The sequence below is a fragment of the Barbus barbus genome, assembly GCF_936440315.1.
Source record: "Barbus barbus genome assembly, chromosome: 48".
Taxonomy (NCBI): Eukaryota; Metazoa; Chordata; class Actinopteri; order Cypriniformes; family Cyprinidae; genus Barbus; species Barbus barbus.
The window spans coordinates 4,617,648-4,644,040 of NC_136726.1; the positions used below are offsets into that span (position 1 = coordinate 4,617,648).

A 26,393-nucleotide genomic window follows, 5' to 3' on the forward strand; every position below is an offset into this window, starting at 1 on the left:
AAATATATGTATGTGAAAGGAGAATGTAAGCGTGTGAGAATAGAAATATATGTATGCGAAAGGAGAATGTAAGCGTGTGAGAGCACCAGAATGAATTATAGCTTGTATGGCCCTTCATACACACACAAATATATATATATATATACACACACATACACACACACACACGCAATCAAAACAGTCGTGTTCATAAATAATTTTGTAGCGTGTGAGAATAGAAATATATGCATGCGAAAGTAGAATGTAAGCGTGTGAGAATAGAAATATTAGAAATATATGTATGCGAAAGTAGAATGTAAGCGTGTGAGAATAGAAATATATGTATGTGAAAGGAGAATAGAAATATATGTATGTGAAAGTAGAATGTAAGCGTGTGAGAATAGAAATATATGTATGTGAAAGGAGAATAGAAATATGTATGTGAAAGGAGAATGTAAGCGTGTGAGAATAGAAATATATGTATGCGAAAGGAGAATGTAAGCGTGTGAGAATAGAAATGTATGTGTGTGAAAGGAGAATAGAAATATATGTATGCGAAAGGAGAATGTAAGCGTGTGAGAATAGAAATATATGTATGTGAAAGGAGAATAGAAATATGTATGCGAAAGGAGAATGTAAGCGTGTGAGAATAGAAATATATGTATGTGAAAGGAGAATAGAAATATGTATGCGAAAGGAGAATGTAAGCGTGTGAGAATAGAAATATATGTATGTGAAAGGAGAATAGAAATACATGTATGCGAAAGGAGAATGTAAGCGTGTGAGAATAGAAATATATGTATGCGAAAGGAGAATGTAAGCGTGTGAGAATAGAAATATATGTATGTGAGAATAGAAATATATGTATGTGAGAATAGAAATATATGTATGCGAAAGGAGAATGTAAGCGTGTGAGAATAGAAATATATGTATGTGAGAATAGAAATATATGTATGCGAAAGGAGAATGTAAGCGTGTGAGAATAGAAATATATGTATGCGAAAGGAGAATGTAAGCGTGTGAGAATAGAAATATATGTATGTGAAAGGAGAATAGAAATATATGTATGCGAAAGGAGAATGTAAGCGTGTGAGAATAGAAATATATGTATGTGAAAGGAGAATAGAAATATATGTATGCGAAAGGAGAATGTAAGCGTGTGAGAATAGAAATATATGTATGCGAAAGGAGAATAGAAATACATGTATGTGAAAGGAGAATGTAAGCGTGTGAGAATAGAAATATATGCATGCGAAAGGAGAATGTAAGCGTGAGAGAATAGAAATATATGTATGCGAAAGGAGAATGTAAGCGTGAGAGAATAGAAATATATGTATGTGAAAGGAGAATGTAAGCGTGTGAGAATAGAAATATATGTATGCGAAAGGAGAATGTAAGCGTGAGAGAATAGAAATATATGTATGTGAAAGGAGAATGTAAGCGTGTGAGAATAGAAATATATGTATGCGAAAGGAGAATGTAAGCGTGTGAGAATAGAAATATATGCATGCGAAAGGAGAATGTAAGCGTGAGAGAATAGAAATATATGTATGTGAAAGGAGAATGTAAGCGTGTGAGAATAGAAATATATGTATGTGAAAGGAGAATGTAAGCGTGTGAGAATAGAAATACATGTATGTGAAAGGAGAATGTAAGCGTGTGAGAATAGAAATATATGCATGCGAAAGGAGAATGTAAGCGTGAGAGAATAGAAATATATGTATGCGAAAGGAGAATGTAAGCGTGAGAGAATAGAAATATATGTATGTGAAAGGAGAATGTAAGCGTGTGAGAATAGAAATATATGTATGCGAAAGGAGAATGTAAGCGTGTGAGAGCACCAGAATGAATTATAGCTTGTATGGCCCTTCATACACACACAAATATATATATATATATATATATATACACACACATACACACACACACGCAATCAAAACAGTCGTGTTCATAAATAATTTTGTATACAATCAAAATAAAACACCTAAAAAATGTGTAATAAAAATATTGTTTAACAATATATAGTCATGTGGTCATAAATAATTTTGTACACATACATTTATAGATTTAGCTTTCATGAGTCACATAATACAATGTTTAATGAACCGTGTTGTTAATAACTGTGTGTGTGTGTGTGTGAGCGAGTGAGAAAGAGACTAAATAAAATATACAAGACACAGGGGACAGAACTTCATATCTATCTTTATTCATATAGCAGCACATCTTACAGAAATATAACTGCAGGAGTATACAAATGTACTGATTAAAGCAAAATACGTTTACGTCAAATGTCATTAGTTCACGTTTCTTCACGATACTGAATGTTATTCTTACACACTCATGAGTGAACAGTTATCCCTAGAACAGTGGTTCTCAACCAGGGGCCACCAGGAGGCGACAGCAAACTTCCAAATGAGCTCATAGACCATTTATTTCAAACAAGTTATAATAAATGTAAATAATTAAAATAGACACATGCAAAGTGCCAATTCACATCCCTATTTTTCACTCTGGTGAAAATGCAGCACTTGAACTCCCAATCGCAGTGTAGAAATTTGGTCCTGTGTGTCCCGAGCTAAGACCAATTATACCTTTATCCCATTTATAACTTGTTAGTACATACCGTTCTTGAAAAATCTGAAATGATAAAATTAAACACCGTTACTTATTTTAATCTACTGACACTAGTTTAAAGGGGGGTTGAGAACCACGGTCATGTGACAACTTCAAAAGCATTGGACGTTAATCACATCAAACAAAAATTCAAAAATATGTAAAAAGAGTGCATTTAAAATACACCTTTCACATCAAATAAAAGCACAAATAACTGCTGGTGATTTGGTTAAGCGCTCTTCAAACCTTTTTTTTTTTAACATTTACTAACAAAAATTCTTCCAACACCTGCTGGCCAAACAAAATCAGTTATCACTGAGATCAATAGCCTTCTTTAACCTTACACCTTGATCTTACAAATTTCAAGAGGCAATCACCACCAGTGGATGAGAATGACGACATTTGAAATAAAGAAAAAAAAGAAGAAAATAAGTGAGTTGAGGCTGCATAGCAGTGTCATGATATAAATGTTCAGATGTATTTGAAGACTACACCGACAGACTGGTTAATGACAATTTGACCAGACAAAATGTCAATTAAAAAAAAAAAAAAAACTGTAGTCTTTTACTTCAGGATTAAGAACTAGTAATCCCAACATCTAAGTATTTAATTATATACAAAGGTCCTTTAGAAATAAGAGGAAAGGCTTGCAAAGGCACAAAGTACTTTCAATCAAAAAGCACAATATGTTGAAAAAAATGTTGATGGATTTGTGCAGAAATATATGTTTTTTCATAATACATACAGTATGATTTTGATGTAAGCTGGAGCATCAGTACCAAACAACAAGAATGGACAAATGAGTATTTAATCAAAAGACATTGATTATGCTGCCTTGATTTGAGAAAATAATTTTTTCTTCTTAATTGGTCCTTAGGTTAGCTGTAGTGTGAATCTATATGTCCTACACCATGAGGTAAAACACACACATTCTTGCACTCTGATTCCAGAGCTTGAGTTTTTTATGGCTTTGCATGGAACCCAGGTTCCAGAACATTAGCCTTTATATATCTCACAAAGAAATATCCAGGTCATATTTCACCCCTCCCAAAAAAAATCAACTTTTCATATCTATAATCTAACAAAAGAAGAAAAATGTAACAGCCATGAAAACCAATCATTTTTAGCAAGCTTCAGTTCAATTCAGTGAAACATAGTACCAATGTGTGTAAAATTGTACTTTATGATTTAAATTATTTTTTTTACAAGAACTAGATTTAACAGGCTACAGAGATCTGTTACTTTTATTAAATGTATGTATTTTGGGGTGAAATATGGCTATAAATGAGTCTGTGTGAGATTCACCCACACCCAAAACCAGTCTTTTTTTAATTGTTTAGAAATCGACAATATTTGAATTTCACTTATATACCAAACAAATAACAATCTCCATTTTGTAACACAGTGATGGGGACAAAAGCCATCATTCCACCGCTCTGAATATTGACATATGAAGTACAGTACTGCAGAAGGGACAATTCACTTTTAAAATGTTTAAAATGTACATAGTACATTTCGAAATTCAGTCTTACAAAAATACTGTATGTATGCCTCACCTGCAGGTGAGATATTATGTTTTACTACAAAGAGAGCACGCTTTTAACTGCTACCTCACAAAGGAACAGCACACTTAAAACAGCCGACCTACTATTTACAATAGTAATTATGCACATTTTACATAAAGCATTTAAAAAAAAGAAAGAATATAAAGGCAAGAAAAGGTAAGTATGATGTAAAAATAACTGACTTAAAGCAAAGACGTTTATGAAGATTTTAAATAGTACTACCTCACATTATGTTTGCATGAGAATGTTGTCAATGCAAAAGCTGCTTCTTAGAATAGAGTACATTGATGTTAAGTCTTAAAAAAGCTCCTTAAAGACTGCATGTGTCTATGAACAAGTAAAATGTCAAATAAATGTGATTTAATAAAATATCAGAGCAATGTCCTCCTCAGTGAGGGTGTGACAATGACTTTCGAAAGAAATTAGAAAAAACACTTGAAATGTCATTATAACAAATAATTAACAGCTCAAACCATGTTAAAATAAAAAAATCAAGGCTGATGTAAACAACCAATTAGTATCAGTTTTGACAAAATGTAGCAGCATTCTGTCAATATCAAACCCTGTACAAGTTAATTTACCAGCGTACACAACTCCTTCTACACTCTGATGATTACTTGCAGAGAAATCTTCCAGTTAGGACACACGAGTAATCATTTCTGACTGGTAGGAGCGTTCATATTTTCCAAAAGATCATTTTTAAAACTTGAACGATGAGATTGTCGTGCAGTGATGTTATGAAGCCATCTCATCATCATAGCTTGTTTTAAAACTTGGGTTTTTATCTGATATTCTCCTCTAATAACTGATCTAATATCTGATCGTAGATGAGGTTTATAGTAACTGGGGGGGGGGGGGGGGGGTTACAAACCAATCCTTAATCCCTCAAGGACATATGGACCTAACTTCCATTTTAAGCTGCCCAGAAACACCCTATAGTTGTTACAGTTCACATCAGCAATAAATATCCTATCATTATTTTTCTAACACTCCTGTCATTCCATTCAGAATCTGTATGACCGCCTTTCGTCTGTCAAACACAAAAGGCACAATTCTGAAGAATGTTTTCACTTCACAACACAAACATTCAATGACCTAAACCTGTCAAACTCATAAAAAAAAGCAAGTGCACATTAATCCAAGTTTTCAGACGCCGTGTGTGAGCAACAGACCAAAACGTTCCACAACAGCTCTCAAATCTCATTCCTGCATTCCTCATGAAGCAAAATACCCTCAATTGATGTTTTTTGGAGCACTACAGATGAAAGAAGGTCATACCAGTTTGGAACGGCATGGAGATGAGTAAATATTGATTTTCATATTTGGGTGAACTATCCCTTGCATGCACCACCACAACAAATCCTCTTCCCAAGCTTGTGCTTATTTGAATAATCACCATGAACCACATATAATTCAAAGTCAAGAACATAGCTGCATCTTATATAGTACAAATGTGTTCCATGTCTTTCTGCTCTGACGCTCCGGTGGATGATAATACAATCTGTTCACATATCTCAATGGCAATGTTGCACATTTTCACATCCCTGATAGGAATTCATGTCTACAAGTTGGACCTCTTGATCATTTAAATAAAATTAAATATAACAAACCTAAAACAGAGGAGAAGGGGAGGAGTGATTTACATAGAGCATCTTGACTTTAAATGTTATGTGAAAATGGAGATTAGAGGGACATGTCAAACATTCAAACACTTAAAACATTAAACATGGCTCATAAAATAGGCTATATTCTGAAAAGAGACACTAAAGAGTAATGAAACACAAACACATTTTTAGAAAAGCATTATGACTATCAAAACATGAAACGCTTTGACAGCCAGGTAGACACATACGGGTTACAAAGCTAAAAGGGAGAATCTCCGGTAGGAACTCCCTAAAGTGCTAAATATTTCAAATTCATTCACAATGTATTAGTATCTCAACGGCAACAGAGAGTTTTTGAATTTATGTTGTACTAGGTTGGTTTCTACTGGAAAACAGATTTGATTGCAATAAATGGAAAAGATTCAAGTGGAAGTCAAGAACACAATACAAAGTAGCAAAGTGCCAATATACTTAATGGCTTAATGGGTCATACGATATGTTGACATGCCAAACAGTGGCCTCAATGAAGTGGACCCTTTCATGTCCACCAAAAAAAGGAGCTGTGACGAGATCCACATGTAACAAGTCTCGCCAAAACAACACATTACAAGCTTTCAGAAAAACAGATACGATTGAAGACCCCCCCCAACTGAGACAACCCCCAAGTTTAGTTAATACCTACACAAGACACAAGATGTAAAGAAACATCAACAAGCAGTGTGGACGGTGGTCTACTGGATTGAGGTTTCAGACTACTTATCTTTAATGGTCCAAGAAATCCCTAGGAAGCGCCTTTTCTTGCTCCTGAAAACGTTCCAGAAGTTCGTCTATCTTATCATCAAGGTTGTTGGACTGGTCCAGTAAGGGGTGAATCTGTGCACTAGTTTGAAGCTGGGTCTGATCCGAACCGGGATGGCCCATGGTGACAAGCTGATCTGACAACGACGGACCAGGAGAATTCATTAGCGGTCCACATTCTAATAAAAGAGAGAAGAGGCTTTTTGAGGCTCAGAATGGCACCTTCTGCAATCAGGTTAATTTAGAAAGTTTTTTTTTTTTAGATTTTAGGTTTAAAAGATTTAAAAGGGGGTGGGATCAGGAAAGGTTCTCAAGTCGGGATTCCAACTCAGGATGCCCGTAGCGCAACAGCGCTCTATGTATGTCAGCGCACTGCCCACAAGACTATCGCCGCTGACTAATTTAGAAAGTTAATGCAACATCTGAAGATGTGCACATTGTTACATGAGAAATAAATGTAAGATAGCCTAGAGCAGGGCTGGACAACTTCAGGTCCTGGAAGGCCACTGTCCTGCAGAGTTTAGCTCCACCCTAATCAAACACACCTGCCTGTAGCTTTCTATTGAAGAAAAGACATTGATTAGCTTGTTCAGGTGTGTTTGATTAAGGTTACTCCAATGCCAGAACCAAGAGGTTTTGACTGGGACTAGATCAGGCGTAGGCAAGTTCAGTCCTAGAGGGCCACAGTACTGCAGAGTTCAGCTCCAACCCTGACAAAAAACCTCACCTGCCTATAGCCTCATTAATCCTGAAGACATTGATTAGCTTGTTGATTAGGGTTGATTAGATGTGTTTGATTAGGGTTGATTAGATGTGTTTGATTAGGGTTGGAGCTGAACTCTGCAGGACTGTGGCTCTTTAGTACACAGTAAAATCGTCAGTGTTAATTAAGCAGTGTTACTCTCCGTTTACTCTTAAGGAGTTAATTTAACAACAAATAGTGAAAAATGCCCTCTAGTGTCGGTGAAAATGATCAGAGTTGAATTCTGCATTGTTAACTTTACTCTGTTAAGCTCCGCCCCTCAATCTACCCCGAAGACCACAGCACAAGTTGTCTCGTCGCCATTTTCTTCTGCCTTGCGCCAAAAGGTAAGCTCTTTTAATTAATTTGTTAAAACATAAGTTTAATATTTGAGGTTAATAATTATGCTACTATTAATGCATAAGTTGTAGTTATTTTTTAACTTTGTGTAATTTGAATGGTTTAAACTCGGAAATATCGAATAGGCAAGTCAGTATGTTGGAGAAATGTGCTTTTTCATCTCAATGTGGTAAGTTAACGTTAATGATAAAGTTTAAATGATGTCAGTAATCTTACTTAATTAGATTGTCAGATGTATTTAGCTTTGGTGTACTCGCTTCATTTGTTTTTTAAACGTTCAATTATGTAACGTCACAATGTACGTAAATACGTTAAGATGACTAATTTTTATGTATTGGACGGTCGAAATCTTCTAGGTAGGGCCCATTTAGATATGGCTCCGACCTCCGTTTATACTCATCTCACTGTTCAGCTCACGAAAGACTAAATGTGTCCAACGGCATTAATTAAGTACTGTGAAGACAAATTAGTCGAACGCCGCCATTGCATCTTTACTGAAGCCGCGTAGATGGCGCTGTGGGAGTAAGTTAGCGGTAAATCCGCTCAATGCTCGCGACGAAGAAGTCAATTATGGGGCAGGCGGAACGTCTCATTTAAAAACAGACGCGTCTTTGTTTTTCGTTATTTATTAGGGGTTCGTGCACGTAGTGCAGAAACCCTATTGTATTTGTTAGGATTTTTATTATTATTATTATTATTATTATTATTATTATTCTGCCTTAAAACGAATCGTGCAGCCCAAACCGTAAGGGCTAGAGAGCTGAAACTTGGTCAGAAGGTAGTAGTCTTGCTCGCTACTCAGATACAAAGAATCGGCCAAATCGGCCAAACGGGGGCGCTACAGCGCAAAAACCTAAAATTTCAGACATTTTTGGCCCACAGTCGTAAACCGTGTGTCGTAGACTCAAAAACTTTACATCGTTGCAATCCTTGGGTTAGCCCGAACAAAAGTGGAGTCCGAAATTTTTGAGCTACGACGCTTCCTTCTTGCCCTAAAATTGACCTATATCCCAGACCTACTTTTGCGAACTAGTCCTAGGTTTTTCGCCCGATCGGAACCAAACCAGTGCAGAAATATTCTGTGGACACTGAATATCAATAATTATCAAAAAAAAGTTGCAATTTTGATTTTCGGGCGATACAGTACTCCAATTAGCGTCTATGCTAACGTTAGCCAAATGTTGTTGGAAGTATAGCTCTGGAACGGAATGAGCTATATTCACCAAACTCGGTACAAGTATGTACGAGCTCAATCTTTGGTCAAATAAAAAAAATTGCGAAGCTCTGCCACTTAGGGGCGCTATAAGACAGAAAAAACATATAAATGGTTATAACTAGGCAACCGTTGGTCCGATCGGCTTCAAAATTGGTATGCAGCATCTTGGTCCAAAGGGGCACAAGTGTATATGAGGACATTCACGTATCTCAAAAAACATGGCCGCCATTGGCCAAAACATTTCAAGCACCAATTAGACAAGGTTAACGGAGGTCGATCGGAACAAAACTCGGTGGGCATGTTCGACTCATGGCCCTAAAGGTCTGTAAGAATTTAGAAAGAAATCGGCCACAAGTTGGCGCTAACGAGATTTTTGGCTCTGTAATCACGTGGTGTTTTACATATCCACACATAATGCATATCATCTGATAGATCTCCTCATAATGAACAACATTTCCTCTTGGACCAAAGCTGTCAATCAAATCGTTCATTAAGTATTCAGAAATATGTCTAAAACCTACTTTTGCGAACTAGTCTCTGGTTTTTCACTCAATTTCGATCAAACCACTGCAGTAATAATCTCTGGACTCTCTAGATCAATAATTATCGAAAAAATGTTGAATTTTGTCCTTTGGTTAGCCATAATTGGCTCATTTCAAAAAGGAGGCGTGGCCACACATACCCAACAGCCTATAAAACCTAAACGAAAACTTGAAACTTTACGAAAGTTGGTGAAAACATGTGTCACATGACTGTGAACAAGCAAGAAAAGTTTCATCAAGATCGGACCATAGGTGGCGCTATAACAGTCAGAAAAGCTATCAAAAACACAATATTTCAACTGTACATGAAATTAACTGTAAAAAAAACATCTTAGATATTCACAAATACATAAGTCATTCATATCACATGATAGATCTCATCATTCTGAACAACTTTGTCTCTAGGATCATTTCTGTCAATCAAACCGTTATTTAACTATTCGCAATTAGGTTCAAAACCTACTTTGGTGAACTAGTCGTAGGTTTTTCACCCAATCGCAACCAATCTACTGCCGAAATGTTCTCTGTCTAGGGCTTATTAATAATTATCAAAAAAATCTTTGAAACATCCACTCACTTTTGTAATGGGGCCCAAAAACGTTTAAAAGTCGAGGACCTATTTTACGAAAAATCCTATAACTCGTGAACGAAATGAGATATCTTCACCAAACTTGGTACATATATATAGCAATAGGAACTTTGGTCAAACAACAAGAAATACCACTGATCTGCCACTTGGTGGCGCTATAAGATCGAAAAAACTGTAAATGGGTAACCGTTAGTCCGATCGACTTGAAACTTGGTATGCTGTGTCTTTGTCCGACGTGGCTGAAAAATCTATGAGGACATTCGCGTATCTAAAAAAACATGGCCGCCATCGGCCATTAAAATTTGAGCACTTATTAGACAAGGTTAACGGAGGTCGATCGGAATGAAACTCGGTGGCCATGTTTGACTCAAGGCCCCAAAGGTCTGTAAGAATTTTGAAAGAAATCGGCCACAAGTTGGCGCTAACGAGATTTTTGGCCTAGTGATCACGTGGTGTTTTACATATCCACAAATAATGCATATCATATGATAGATCTCCTCATTCTGAACAACTTTGCCTCTTGGACCAAAGATGTCAATCAAATCGTTCATTAATTATTCAGAAATATGTCTAAAACCTACTTTTGCGAACTAGTCTCTGGTTTTTTGGTCAATCTCAAACAAACAACTGCAGTAATAATCTCTGGACTCTCTAGATCAATAGTTATCGAAAAAATTTTGAATTTTGTCCTTTGGTTAGCTATAATTGGCTCATTTAAAAAAGGACACGTGGCCACAAAAACCCAACAGCCTATAAAATGTAAACAAAAACTTGAAACTTTACGAATGTTGGTGAAAACATGTGACACATGACCGTTAACAAGCATGAAAAGTTTCATGGAGATCGGACCATAGGTGGTGCTTTAACAGTGAAAAAGGGCTTCTGAAACAGTATTTCTAAGGGAAATGACCTCAAATTGCAATAAAATATTAATAACATTCACTTATACACTACATCTTCATATCATCTGATAGATCCCCTCATTCTGAACAACTTTGCCTCTTGGACTAATGCTGTCAATCAAATCGTTCATTAATTATTTACAAATGTGTTACAAACCTACTTTTGCTAACTTGTCTCTGTTTTTTTTGCTCAATCTCGATCAAACCACAGCAGTGATGTTCTCTGGAGTCTCTGGATCAATAATTATCAAAAAATTTTTATAATTTAAGAGAGACTGGGCCAAAAATAACACTATAATAGTTATAAAGCTTAAAAACACAGTGTTGTATGAGAAATTGGCATTTATAACCACTAGATGGCAGCGGAAGACCACTAATGGCCTTATTAAGCTGTAAAACAGCACTGTTCAATGGCTACTGAAGGATTCAAGTTAAAACATTATAAAATCACTGTTATAACATTTTAAACCTCATTGAGTCAAAGTTTACCATTTTGTTCATACAGACATATCAGCTTTTATAATTTTGCCAGATTATGATTACAGTGAAACCTAAAAATGACATCTAAACTCTTAAAAACTGAATAAGTGCAATAGGCTTTGTTACCTATCACTTATTTGAAATATCTGCATCTGCAACAAAATGTGTGTGCTTGTATGTCTGTGTATGAGTGTTTCTGTGTGTGTGTGTGTGTGTGTGTATACAAGTGTTTTTCTGTGTGTGTGTGTGTGTATACAAGTGTGTTTGTGTGTAAGCAGGCTTTATGATTGTTATTGTGATGGTTTGACCATTTCATTTCTATGTGTGTGTGCATGTGTGTTTTTGTGTGTATGTAAATATGCTTATAGAGTATTAATAGGCTAGTTTAATAATTTTGAGATTGATATTATTTTGAAAAACATGCTTTTGTCAACTAGCTTTCAGTTTTTAACTCAAAATCAATCAAATCATTGCAGTGCTGTTCTTTAGACTCTCTAGGTCAATAATTATCAAAAAAATGTGATAATTTAACAGAGACTGGGCAAAAAAATAACACTATTACAGTTAAAAAGCTCAAAAACACAGTGTTGTATGAGAAATAGGCATTTATAACCACTAGATGGCAGCGTAAGACCACTAATGGGCTTATTAAACTCTTAAACAGTACTGTTCATAAGTTGCTTATGGAGATGCTATAAAATCACTGTTATAACATTTTAAACCTCATTGAGTCAAAGTTTACCATTTTGTTCATACAGACATATCAGTTTTTATAATTTTGCCAGATTATGATTACAGTGGAACCTGAAAATGACATCTAAACTCTTAAAAAGCGAATAGGTGCAATAGGCTTTGTTACCTATCACTTATTTCAAATATCTGCAACAAAATGTGTGTGCATGTATGTCCGTGTATGAGTGTTTCTGTGTGTGTTTGTATGTGTGAGTGTGTGTGTAAGCAGGCTTAATAATTATTACTGTGACCGTTTGACCATTTCATTTAAATGTGTGTGTGTGTGTGTGTGTGTGTGAATATGTTCATAGAGTATTAATAGGCCAGTTTAATCATTTAATTTCAGTGTGTGTGCATGAGTGTTGTGTGTCTGTGAGCCTGCTCTCCATTCTGGATGTTTTTAACTGTCAGCCGTACATCCAGGTTGACCAAGACCACCTTAAAGGGTGTCAATTTCACGAACCCCGGTTAATCGCTGCTTGCAGCTATATTTATATTTTGTTATTAGACATGCACAGTTAGTTGGCCTGATCATGTAAGTACTGGTACAAGTAACGTTAACGCATTTTAAAATGTTGCTTGTTTATAAAGAGTGACTGTTATTGGCTTGACATAGCACATATTGCAGAACTAATGTATTATCTTTCTCCTGTTTTTAAGTAACAAGCTTCTCCTGTACAGTCAACTCAGTCCCTGTCTTCATCCTTTGACTCCAGGACACACTCATTATTGAAGAAAGGTCTTCCAGTAAAGGAATGAGATTAGATGATGGAGCTGAAAGGTGGGCAAGAAGTTATTACTTATGCATTTGGGGGACTGTTAAACTCATAAATCTACTTAAAAACACAACATTAATTTGATCTCTATAAGGTAAAAGTATTTAAAATTAAGTATTATTTGAAGTAGTACTTTCTTTGTTTATATACCATATTTATGTTTTTGCTTTGCTTTTTTTTTTAATAAGCTGGCCTGATCGATTCTCGATGAAAAAAGAAAGTGTTCTGACAGCTGACATTAAAGAAAATAATAGGTAATATTTCATATAACTGTGCATATATGATAACGATATGATATATATATAATTTTTATATTTAATAATAATAATAATTTTTGCATTGCATCACCACCAAGGAAGGTGAATGAAAACTGTGCCAGAGGAATTGTGCCTTTGTTCCTGTACCTTCTTCAAAAATGGCTACGTAAGTATCACTGTTTTTGTCTTAGTTTTAATACATTGTTGACAACTATTAAATGTTTTGATCACATGCCCATAATACAGGTGGTGTATTTTTCTCTTGGATTTTAAAACACTTTCTCCTCCTTTTTCTGTATTTTTGTCTAAGAAGCACCGGAATCATAACTATACAGAGAGGCATTTCTAAAGAACGAGGAATATCATTTGAAGATACAAAATGAAAAGAGAATTCTCATTGTGCCACTTTTCACAGCAGTTTTGTAGCCATTGAGTTGCTTTAACTGTGACTAAGGATTGACTTCGTATAGTATTCTTTAAGCATTGTTGATGATCTTAAAATGCTTTGTTTGTGTCTTGTCAAGGCCAGAAGAGACAAGGAAAGGTGTCTACGTCTCAAGTAAGGATATCTTCTAAAAGGTTTGTTTTTAATTATTGTTTTTGTTATTTTTTGTATTTTTTTTTTTTTTTTTTTAATTTAACACATCAGTGATAGTCCTCTGCAATTTGCTTGTTTTTTTTCAGAGTGGAACAAGCATTGAGGAGCATATTCAAGACATCGCTGGAAGTGCTCAGCCCTGTCTCCTGGCTTAGGAAAGAATTATTCAATTCACCAGTACTTCAGTTTTGATCAGCAGGCCATTCCATGCAAGTCAATCTCTTCTCTTGATGCCTTTGACAAACTGTTTAATGGGGTTAATTTACTCAAAAATGAAAACTGTCATCATTTACTCACCCCCATGTCGTTCCAAACCTGTAAGACTTTCTTTCATCTTCAAAACACCAATGAAGATATTTTAATGAAATCTGAGAGATTTCTGTCCTTACATTGAGAGTCCACGCAACTAGCACATTCAAGGCCCAGAAAGGTAGTAATGACATCATTAAAGTAATCAATGTGACTCCACTGGTTTAACCTTAATTTTATGCATGCATTCACAAAATGTCTGCTTTAATTTCAAACAAAACACTCATCTGTCGTGCTCTTGTGTACGCTTGTCAGGGATTAATATTTTCATAAAGTGGTAAATTTGTATATATTTTTTTTCCTTCGTGCAAAGAAAGCACTCATGTTGCTTAATAAAACATTAATAAAAGTTAAATCACCATAGTCTCACTGATTAATTTAATGATGTCTTTAACACCTTTCTGGGCCTTGAAAGATGTAGGATAGAAGTCTGCCAGATTTCATTACAAATATCTTCATTTGTGTTCAGAAAATGAACAAAAGTCGTATAGGTTTGGTATGACATGAGTTTGTTCACCAAAAATTTGAATTCTCATTAAGGCACACTTTGTTTTTGGCACCACTTATAACACTATTCTACACAAGATGTACACTTTCATTCAGACCACTGTGTTCAACAGATGTTGGCAAAGTGAAGGTCCTTGTATTGCTGAGGTTAGAGCAAGGCTGCTTAGCTAGGTGGTTCAACAGCTTCTGTACTGAATATAGTGATGTATTGTCATTTAATGCAGATGTGATGTATTTTTGTGAGTGTAATTGTTTCTTGAGCATGACAGCATTGTAATAAATGTTTTAAATCTGACGTCGTTGATCTTGTTTTTTGTTGTGTTTGTAAAACACCAGATGGGATTTAAAATTAGAGAATTTTTCACTATTATAAATGTAAATGAATTCTACATAAGTGAAATATTAACACTAATTAGAGTACATTTTCCTGCAGAGTTAAATTGTGGTAACACAGAACAGAGTTAATTTCCCATAGTGTTAAACTCTGGTAACACAGAACAGAGTTAATTTTCCCTAGTGTTAAACTCTGGTAACACTATTCAGTGTTGAGCAGTGTTAATTTTTTACTCAAAATAGTTGATTTAACTCTGAAAATGTAACACTATGGCGAGAGTCAATTTATCACCAATTCTGAGTGGGACCAAATACACTCGGGCCGAGTGTTAAATTTAACTCTAATAGAGTTCATTTAACACTGCAAAATTTACTGTGTAGAGGTCTTCACGGATTCAAAAATTTGTACCCGAAGAGACCCGTAAATGTGCTGTGCGGAACCGACCCGGACCACGGCATGCGTGTGTTACAAAACACACGCATGCTGACTGACACTGATCACTCGCGGGTGCCGTGTTCTCCGATCGACTCGGGTATTACACACAATGACCCGGGTCCTCGGGTCTCGGGACCTCTAATCTCTAGGGGCCCGTCCACACGGAGATGTGTTTAAGGAGCGTGAAACCGCTATTTTTTGAAACCGGGTCCCAGAGTGGATAAATCTGAAAACAACACCCTTGTGTTTTCATGTACAGCCAATCCGTATATTTTGTGAAACGATGATGTCATCACCCCATGTCTCGGCCCTACGTCACGTAACAGCAACAACAACAACAACAACATGAACAAACAATCAACGACCGAATTTTGATTAACTAACATTAACACAGATTAATAAATAGTGTAATAAGTGTTTTGTTCCGTGTTCGTCTTTGTTGTTGTGTTTGTATACAGCGTGCAAGGTTTATACCCATGATCCAAGTCTTCTCTGTTTTTAGTGCATCTCTGTGGCAGAATTGCAGCGCCACATACTGGTACGGCATGTATACTATATCATTTTGTGTCAGTATTGGTGGTTTTGTGTATATTTCTTGAGATGACGCCATTTTTACAGAAGAACGAGGAAAAAAAAAGATCGGATAGGGAAAGCTCTGGCTTCATGTGGAAGTGGCCTAGGACAGAACTTGCTTACCCATGGACTAGATCAATGATGTCCAATCCTGCTCCTGAAGGGCCACTGTCCTGCATGATTTACAGCTGCATATATAGAGCTAAACTCTGCAGGACAGCGGCCCTCCAGGACACAGTTTGGACACCCCTGGACTAGGTCAAGGACAGAATCACCTTCCAGTGCATCTCAACATGTCCCAATGTTACCGTTATTTGCTAAGATTGCAATTCTGATATAATGTTGACATAATAGCACTTGCAACTGGGAATCTCAGAAAGAACAAACCCACTTCTTAAAAGCGTTTTTGACTGGGATCACCTTCCAGAGCAGTGCCTCTTAAACCTGTCCTGGGGACCCCCCACAACTGAAAATTTTGTCGTACTCTTCTAACACCCGATTCGACTGACCAGCTCATTTAACGGAGACTGCAAAACTTAAATTAGTTGTGTCCAATGAGGGAAACATACAAAATGTGTAGTGTCGGGTGTCCCCAGGACAGGTTTTAGAAGCACTGCTCCAAAGAATCTTTTGAGCATGATTGCAATTTTGATTTCATGTTGACTTGATTGCACTTACCACTGGGAATATCAAAAAGAAAAAGGCCTGCTTGTCCTGGCTGTCCAGGTTGGCTGAGAGTTCCCCCAATAGCTGTCTGAAAGAGTTGACCGGGAGGTTGCTGAGGGGCGGAAGATGTGGTATTCTGGAGACCGCCCACCGCCACACCACTCTGTCCACTAAAGATGGTGGCTGCTGTGGCAGTTGTAGGTAACTCTTGAGCACTTACACCACCTTGCAGGGCTGAAATTGCTGACTGAGGCAAAAAAATGTTGACAGAAGGTTGGTCCGTAGGAGAGACAGGGGTTACGCTGGTGGCACTGGGGACAACCTGCATAGGTTGCTGGTCCTGAAAAAGTTCTGTCCGTGTTGAAGTCATACTGGCAGACGAGTCACTCACAACGGTGCTCTGGTCTTGAAATGACATGGGCTCTGCTGAGTCTTGTTGGGCAACACTCACAACACTGGCTTGTGGAAAAATAATTGGTGGATTCGGAGTTGGCTGGGCTGCTGAGGCAGTGGGTTGGTTTGAAGGGTTGTTCACAGTAACGTTTTCAGAGCTGGGAACAACTTGCATGGGTTGCTGCTCCTGAAAGATATTCTCTGGGAGACGGTCACTTGCTAGTGAAGCTTGGTTCTGGCCACTAAATAGCAGAGCCTGGGGCAGATCATGGGGATTAATGGCTGTGGTACAGAACAATATGCCTGTCTGTGTTGGTGGCTGTGCTTGATTTGGGGATATTGTGGCAATATTTGGAAAAAGAGGGGCCTGTTGGGGTGTTGCCATCTGTTGTTGTTGGGGAGACTGTTGTTGTTCCATTGGGGTGGACAACTGTGCTTGTCCCTGAAAAAGTGAGACAGTCTGAGCTTCTGTTCCAGATGTCTGCATGGGTGTGAGGAAAGCTATCTGTTGCTGCTGCTGGTTCTGGTTATTTTCCGATGATAGCTGACTAGGCAACACACTCTGAGCAATAAACAAGCTAGCTGAAGGAGCCTGCTGATCTGTGGGCAGATTGGTGCTTGTTAGCATTGTCATGGTACCAGGAAATAAGGTTGCTTGGACTTGTGGTGACTTTGTGGTTCCAAAGAGTACTGTCTGCGAGTCTTGCGTGTCAGTCAAGGGGTTATGACTCTGAAAAAGTGGCTGTGGAGGTGAGGGTTGAGAGGATGGCTGCTGCAGAAAGCTTGATGCCTGAATGGTCATAAGACCCCCTGTCTGTTGGAAAAGAGCAGTTTGTTGCTGCAACTGCTGCTGGGGTGGGTTCTGGAGGAATCCTTCAGAGGGCTGCGATAGAGTATTAGTCTGTGTGGAGCTTTGCGATTCGCTAGAGAAGCTAGGCGTGCACTGCATTGGAATCTGTGTCTGCAAGAGCTCTGACTGCAATTGTTGCTTTAGGTTCTCTATTACTTCCTGATGCTGAAGTGTTTCTAAATTTTTCTGATGCTGTTGCTGCTGTTGCAGATTATCGAGAACTTTTTGATGCTGCAGTGTCACTATAGAACTTTGTTGCTGAATGTTTTCCAGGACTTTCTGGTGGTGCTGCTGTTGATGCTGTATATTCTCCAAAACTTTGTGTGTTTGCTGCTGCTGAATGTTGCCAAGAACCTGTTGCTGGAGGTTTTCCAAGACCTTCTGATGTTGCTGCAAATTTTCAAGGACTGTCTGTTGATGTTGTAGATCCACAAGTGCCTTCTGTTGCTGATGCTGCAGATTCTCCAATATATTCTGCTCTTGCTGCTGCTGTAGCTGGTTTTTTAGAGTCGTCTCATTTCCACCCAACCTTAAACTGTTCATGTTTTCCTGGACGTGTTGCTGAAGGATCTCTGCAGATGGTGTCGGGCTATAAAGTACAGAATTGAGCTGTTGTTGTGCTTGCAGCTCTCTTACTGCTCTCTCTAGCTGTGCAACACCATCCTGGGGCAAAAGAGCCTGAACTTGTGGCCGCTGGGATGGAGGACTCCGAGAGTCTATGCCCACCAATACCATTCCACTTCCATCTGCACTGTTGTCCTCTGGAGACAAAGTTTCTGGGGTTTCCCGCAAGAACTGTTGAGGGACCTGAGGGGGAACAGGCTGGAGAACTGTTGTGTCTTCTGACAAGGACACTTGGAACGATGCAGGTGAAGGTATGTCCTGCTTCTGTATGGTGGATAAGGTTTCTTGAGTTGTAAATATTTGAGCTGATGGCTGTGGTGAGTCAACGGGTTGAAGAGCCACAGGACTTGGAAAAGACTTGGTGGTAGAGGGAAGGATAGTACTTATCTCCAAGATTTGTTGAGTTGAACTAAGGGCCTCTACAGGCTGCAATGAAAAAAATTATAAAATGTGTTAATTTTCATGCCCCATTCATAAAATCAATACTTTGCTTGGGTTTACTTCCTAAACTAAAGGATTCCAAGGTTAAACCTGGAACTTGAATTACAAAAGGATGACAGTACCTTAAAAATGTCTGAAGGTGCTGCATTACAGGAAACTTCCATAGGTTCTTCTCGTTTGACCATAGGTAACAATAAGACATTGTTTAGACAACTGGTCTCAGTTTGCATTGCTGTAAACAAAGTCATAAAATATATGAGTTCAAGCTTTAAAGAGTCTATCAAAAAAATTAAAAGTGCAATGGCAGCAAAACATGAAAATATTTTGATAATGCCACACCTTTTATCTGCTCTTCAAAGGTACATGCCTTGACTGTGACTGGCAGTTCTGATTTCACTGGTACTTCAACCTTCTCTGTATGAAAAGAGTTAAAATAATGAATGATGGCATCATCTGCTGGTGCAGAAGTGCAGTTGTATAATACTCTGTCCCAAAGGGTGTCACCAAAACAAAATTTCACAAGGAACAATTGATGACTCTTGATAGAAAATTCACAAAAACAATAGCATGTAATATTTAACCTAAGCTACTTCCATACATTGCTCTTGCATTCTGCATTTCTGTTGCCTGTTCTGAAATTGCAAATGTACCAATCCTATGCCATGCAAAATGACACTTCAAGACAGTTACAAAGCACTGTCAGCATGACCAAATTAAAATTCAAATGATAAGCCTTTGCTATACTAAGATTCACAATATCTTACCTGCTTTACCAAAGTAAATTTGCTTGATTTACCCAATAATATGCATTGCTCATCATGCTGCCAAACATTCCTATCAAACAACCATAGGGCAAACATTATCCCTACCACTAAAACCCTAACCCCACCCCTAAAATTACAACCAACTGATTCATTGTTCATGCCCCTAAGCTTAAAATATGGTATCGTCTAAGACAGTGGTTTTCAACCTGTGGGCCGTTACGGTATTGCAGGGGGGCCACTAATAATTATTAATAGAAATAATAATATTGTAAATATATGTAAAAATGTCTAGTCATAATTAAATATCACAATTTGACATATAATTAAATAACAAGAAATAAATAATAAACCGTTACTATGCGTTCACTATTCGAGCTCGCTGATTGGTTTAACAATCCGCCAATTTATCTAACATATTTTTGCTGCATACATGCTACAACAGATTTAAACATGGATAAATGGTTGTCAACGGCATCGCTGAAAAGGACAAATACAGATGTTTCTTCTACAAGTAGGCCTGACACTGAAAAGACTCAAAATAAACCTAAATGAAGAAAATTGGTCTAGCGCTAGGTTTCACGTGTGGGAGCAGAGAACGAACAGCTACCGCTCTGTGTTGTATGCTCGTCTTGTCAAATGAAGCTTGTCAAATGAAGCAAACTACGACGGCACTCTTAAACAAAACATAGCGAATATGCGTCCAAGATTACAGAGTTTTTTGAGAACAAACTTCGAGGACCAAAGCAGGAAAAAACTCATGAATCTGCGTTCCCTGGCAACGACAACAGTAACACCGTGTCCTAACTACAAGCGATGCCACGACATGCGATAAAAGGTAGGCTATCTTTTCCATGTTAATCTGATGGCGTGACGGCGACACGCAAAGTTTCTATTTCTGCGACGTTGCGTCTGGAACAACAGCATACAAACTATAACAATGATAATTTCTGGTTCTGATTATGTGCTTTATTCAATGTTAAGTGTCTAATGTGCATTTATCATTTTGTGTGACATTTATGGCAGTTGTAGTCTAAGGTTTAGAGAGTTGGACTTGTAACCCGAAGGTTGCGGGTTCGAGTCTCAGGTCCGGCAGGAATTGTGGGTGGGGGGAGAGAATGTACAACGCTCTCTTCCACCTTCAATACCACGACTGAGGTGAGACCTTTGAGCAAGGCACCGAACCCCCAACTGTTCCCCGGGTGCCGCAGCAATATGTCAATCAGTATGTATGTTAAGAAGTAACATACATACTGTTAAGAAGTAACATACATACTTAACAAATAATGTTAAGAAGGTTTAATATTAATAAATTCGATTATAAGCTTGTCGATTTCATTGCGCTTCTGAATGGCTGCGATATTTGATTGATTCTGTCACGTCGCGTTGTTGCGTCTTGTCTGGTGTGGACAGCCAAATTACTTATCGCTGGAATCTTGTCGGGTTTGGTTAGGACACATTGTAAGAGTGGAGGCACCTTATTGTGTTGCTCACACAATTGGTCAAAATTAGATTTTACCTGCTCGACACAAATAGCAGGTTCATTTAATTTGTTTTTTTTTTCAGGACCGCGGAAACAAATGTGTTTGGTTGTGTGCGCCGGGAGTTAAAAAAGGTTGGGAACCACTGGTCTAAGACTAAAATTACACACTTTGCTTACGGTCAACACATCTTCACTATATTTCTCATGAATTTTTGAGCTGGATATCTGTTGATAACCTAAATGTATCATCTCTTCACCAACCTGTAAGAGGAGTGTAGGTAAAAGGCTGTAGATCATGTGTTCTCCCTGCGTTTGTCACTACAGCAATCCCAACGGACACCGGGGAGGTGACGGTCTGGTCATGATATGGGGGAACCTTCACCACTAGATGATTCTGCATCGAATTATGTTGAAAAGATGCTTTAGACAAGATATTTATGAATGATAAGCATTACACAACAGAACTAAAAACAGTAAAGCCATGTCCTGCACTTGCCTGATGAAAAAGTTCCATGTCAATTTCTGCTTCGCCCTGCCAGCCACTTTCATCTGAAAAGGAAACAAAGGAAAAAGAGGTGCTTGGGTTCAAAACATATTGTACACTTGCATTTTAACACAAAGGAGACTGTTTATCATACTAGCTACGCAAGCTAAATTTCATGTCTCATGCCATGTGTGGGGCATTATAGTGCTTGTTAGATGTAAAAGGCATCAGATGACGCATGCATGTAATACCTGTTGAATTTTCCTGAAAAAGAACTTTGGTTCCTTTGAGAAAGTTCTTGCCGATGATAAAGACTTCATCTCCTCCAGCGACAGAGCCACTGTGAAGACTCTTCTTAAGGATTTCAGGCACTCCAGCTGGTTGAGCTGAAAATGTGACAAGGAATAAGTCACAAATGTGGAAAATAATATCCCTTAATTAATATCAAATCTATACCCTGATATCCTTTAAACTTACTACATAAAATAGGAGAGGAGAGGGCCTGGAGGCTTAGGACAGATCCATCAGGTCTTGGGATGTTGACTCTGAAGGCCAAACGAGCTCGAGTGCTCTTCTTTTTGGAGCCAGCAACCCCTATACGAGCTTCAACATCGGCATTCCTCAGCTTCAAGATTCCAACACAGTCCACACTGCCAAGATACATCACAATACACTTTAACAATACATATCAACTAAAAGAGACTGTAATTGCCACCAGAAACCAAGGACGGAATGATCCTTACGCTAGGGTCATAGAGTTGGTTGGCTCAAGGTTTACTTCAATAACCGTGGTCCCCTCGATATCCACTTCCTTACAGGCCGTTGTGTTGCGCCCCGTCACTCTGCAGGCTTGATAAAACCCATGAGGCTTCACACGTCCAGCGTCATTAGCCACAAACACTTGGAGCATCACTGGTTCACTGACTCCCTCTAACTGGTGTGCCATATTTAGAAACGTTACCACATAAACTGTATTATCCATAAACGCATATTTGTCCAGATAATATAATGTGCATTTAATTCTTACTTTGATTGTAGGAAATCCTTGCTGTGTACGGTCTTTGACAGATCCCCTACTTCCCTCCGTGAGGTATCGTGCTCTGTGCTGCGTCTCCGGCTGAATCAAAATCTTCAGCTCCTTCCCTTCGCTCTTCTGAGGGTATTGAATGGAAAGAATGCCCCCCTTCTGATTGTTTGACACTTCCAGGGAGCTAAAGGTAAAATGCAAAAGTCAAAAATTAAAAAATAAACCTTAATGCACTGCAAAAAAGCAACTACATAAACATAGCGACTCATCTTCCGTGACATGTTTTTAAAGGATTAGTTCACTCCTGAATTAAAATACTCTGATAATTTACTCACCCCCATGTCATCCAAGATGTTCATGTCTTTCTTTCTTCAGTTGCAAACAAATTAAGGCTTTTGAGGAAAACATTCCAGGACTTTTCTCTGTATAGTGGACTTCAATAGGGGATCAACGGTTTGAAGGTACAAATTGCACTTTCAATGCAGCTTCAAAGGGCTTTTCACAATCCCAGCTGAGGAATAAGGATCTTATATAGAAAAACGATCAGTCATTTTCTAAAATAAAATTAAAATGCATATACTTTAACCACAAATGCTTATCTTGCACAAGCTGGACTTCACGCATTATGTAATCATGTTGGAGCGGTCATGTGTGACGTAGGGGGAAGTACCGACCCAATGTTTACAAAGCGAACATGCAAAGAAAGTCAAATGCCCTTTACAAAAAAAAGGTAAAACAACAATGTCGGACGATTTTGAAGTTGGAGGAGAAAATGAGATGGGTTTTTTTGCCCTGCCCTAACTTTTTGAACCAGAGTACACAGACGAAGAACTAACCATGCATGACCTTTCCAACGTGATTACGTAATGCATCAAGTTACGTATGTGCTTTGCGCAGCTAGTGCAAGACGAGCATTTGTGGTTAAAAAGTACATATTTAAATTTTTTTTTTTTTTATTACTGAATGTTTCGCTAGATTAGACCCTCATTCCTCAGTTGGGATCATGTAGAGCTCTTTGAAGCTGCACTGAAAGTGCAATTTGACCTTCAACTTGTTGGTCCCTGTTGGAAGTCCAATATATGGAATCCTGGAATATTTTCCTCAAAAACCTTAATTTCTTTGCAACTGAAGAAAGAAAGACATGAACATCTTTGATGATATGAGGGTGAGTAATTTTTTTGTTCTGGAAGTGAACTAATTCTTTAAATTCTAAATCAAAACATTTTGAAATTTTTTGAGATCAAAAATGACAAGTAAGGTCACCAACCTCACTTTGGGTGTGACTTTGGTGTCTGAACCTAGTTGTGAAAGAACAAAGTGCGGGGCTTTAGCACTGTCTGCATCAAACACATCCATGCCGGCTTCTTCCCGGGCCGCAGGCTTTGGCCCCGGCCGCTGACGAGGAGTTCTCTTGCGAGACTTTCTGGGCACTTCTGTATTGTCGTTGTACGAATTGCTGCTGCCCATGCTAAAGTTGGACACAGAGTCGTCCATCCACATGCTGCTGCTCTGCTCCGAGTCCTGGTTAGGAAGCACATCATCCTGGCAGGACATCCGACTGTCATCCAGCAGGTCCTCCGGAGGGGGTGAGATGCTCAGGACGGTCCGCCGCTTCGAGGGGGTCGCCTGGCTCTGTGTGGCTCCGACAGCATCTCCTGCACTGATAGCCCCCGCTGATCCAGGCTCCACACCCATTCTCTCTGGCATCCCCTCTGCGGCGGGACCGCTGTGGAGCCTGGAAGCCTGCTCTGGGGCTGAGGTAGCAGAGAGCATGCTGGGACAGGAAGGAAGTGTACTGCTGAGTCCTCCAGGGGAGGAGGCAGCGGCGCAAGTGGCAGCAGCATCTGTAGTGTGCACAATGCAGAACGTTAATAAAACCTGTCCGTGCAAATCTGGCTAGCAGTCCCGATCAAGCAGTGAAACTCGACATGATATCTGGTCATTGCCCTTTATCTGTTTTGAATGTCTTGTTAATATTAAATCGCTAATTGATGTAGGCCTGATTAAGCTGATGCATTATCCAATCCCCTATTTCTTTCTTAAATGTATATTAATTCTTCTTTGGAAAATTTTGTAGAATCTCAATAATGGCCCAATAACTAGTCCTATCACAAAAAAGCAAAAAGTAAACATGCGTAAGGGGTATACAGAGCATTTGTTGTCACTTCTGCATAACCCAGTGATGATCTATTTAAAAAAAAAGCCAAATTACTTTGGCCAATGATAACTCTGAGACTAATGCATGCCAAATGGGCGAATTGGTGTGGTACTGGTTGATAACCCAGAGCCGATCAATTCAAAACAGCCTCTCATAGAAAAATCATATTGCACAATGACAATTCTGAGGTGTCGACTAATGCATGCCAATTGGACGATTTGGTTGGGACTGAACGTAGCCATGGGAGACAGAATAAACAAGCTTCTGACCTACGAAGCAGAGAACTGCAGACCATTTTATATGCAGACTCTCCCTGATTCAGAGGGAACTCCCTGGAATAAAAACGACAAATGACAGCGAATAAACAATAAGTGCTGGTCATCCAATGTAGATATCAGCAAATTTTGGTCAGAATCATTTGAGCAAAAATCATAATATTCATAAAAACATGTTTTTTGTTTTTTTTTTAGATTACAAATGAATGGGCCAGTTTTTGTACAGAATCAATAGCTGTTTTCCTCACAGTCCTAATTTGGTGGTGGATTTGGTTTTGGGTGATTGTTTTAACTCAAATTTATTGCTGCAAAAACACTGATATTTGTCTGGGATGCTTTACTTAAAGATCCCTCAGCTTTGGGTAACGTTAACCTGGCTACTTGCAAACATATTTGCAGTCACAGTATTGCCCTTTAATTAGGACTGGGTGATATATTTGATATTATTTTGTTGACCGAAGCAAAGTTGTCAATGTCAAAATGACTTAAAGCAATAAAACAAGATATTATAATAATGACTCATTTAAACCGAGTACCATAAATCACAACAGTTTGATTTCTGCAAATTAATATATTAATCAAAAATATTTGTTTACATCATCGCTCTAGAACAGTGGTTCCCAAACTGGGGTAAGTGCACCTCTGGGGGTACGTGAGGTGACGGAGGGGGTAATTATAATAATAAAATTAAAGCTCTTAATAGCACGAAGAGCAAATATAGACACACCCTGTGCACGTTTTGATTTTTCATGTTTAAAATACGAGCAAGAATGCAAATTTTCCAGAATATCCAAGCGATGGGAAATGTGACATTCATTTTTAAAGTTCAACAAGAAAAGGTAATACTAAGTTAACATTTTACATTTTAAATAGAATATTGTCAATATTGTTTGTTATATTTTGCAACGAAATAATACGTTCCAAAGAATTCTGCAACATCTGGTGTACATCTCCAAGCAACATACAGCGGTGTTTCGTTAGTGAACGAATCTGCAGCTTTGAACAATTCAGAGTCAGTGATTATTAACCCATTCATAACTACAGCATTTTGTTTCGTTACTGAATGAATGAATGACGCGACGCCTCGCTCATTAAGACTTGCGCCACCTATTGGCGGTTTTATTTTGAAATCTGCAAGTATCACTTCGATTTGCCATCATTTATTGCTTTATTTATTATATTATCAATACACTTAATGGAATGTTAAGAATATGACATAAAAACACGACATACAATTAATAAGGGTAGAAAACCTTTGCCTCTATAAAGGTAAAAAATGCACCTGTAAATCAATTTAAGGGCAAATATTGTTCTTTAATA

General features: G+C 38.1%; 1 protein-coding gene and 1 long non-coding RNA gene across 4 annotated transcripts in view; one reads left to right on the top strand and one right to left on the bottom strand.

Annotated features, from left to right (window-relative positions):
• Positions 1 to 2,167: 2,167 nt before the first annotated feature.
• Positions 2,168 to 26,393, bottom strand: part of LOC306866711 (nuclear factor of activated T-cells 5-like) — a 31,964-nt gene continuing 7,738 nt past the window's right edge. Inside the window, exons 1-12 of one of the 2 annotated variants that reach the window (XM_079411997.1) lie at positions 25,068 to 25,123; positions 23,908 to 24,484; positions 22,641 to 22,824; positions 22,357 to 22,547; positions 22,091 to 22,263; positions 21,865 to 21,999; positions 21,626 to 21,678; positions 21,391 to 21,523; positions 19,225 to 19,299; positions 19,008 to 19,117; positions 16,590 to 18,870; positions 2,168 to 6,738 (exon numbers count right to left, since the gene is read on the bottom strand). In XM_079411997.1, coding sequence (XP_079268123.1) covers positions 6,524 to 6,738; positions 16,590 to 18,870; positions 19,008 to 19,117; positions 19,225 to 19,299; positions 21,391 to 21,523; positions 21,626 to 21,678; positions 21,865 to 21,999; positions 22,091 to 22,263; positions 22,357 to 22,547; positions 22,641 to 22,824; positions 23,908 to 24,413 — 4,056 coding nt within the window. In that variant the 5' untranslated portion in view covers positions 24,414 to 24,484; positions 25,068 to 25,123 and the 3' untranslated portion in view covers positions 2,168 to 6,523. Of the gene's footprint in view, positions 6,739 to 16,589; positions 18,871 to 19,007; positions 19,118 to 19,224; positions 19,300 to 21,390; positions 21,524 to 21,625; positions 21,679 to 21,864; positions 22,000 to 22,090; positions 22,264 to 22,356; positions 22,548 to 22,640; positions 22,825 to 23,907; positions 24,485 to 25,067; positions 25,124 to 26,393 lie in introns of those variants that run through there. The other variant, XM_079411996.1, reaches the window with a different exon arrangement.
• LOC306866712 lies at positions 13,251 to 14,824 on the top strand. Of its 2 annotated transcripts, none has more exons than XR_013783959.1 (3): positions 13,251 to 13,321; positions 13,685 to 13,734; positions 13,840 to 14,824. It is a non-coding gene; the product is annotated as an uncharacterized lncRNA (long non-coding RNA). The 2 variants fall into 2 exon arrangements; XR_013783960.1 differs by having other exon boundaries at positions 13,253 to 13,321; positions 13,680 to 13,734.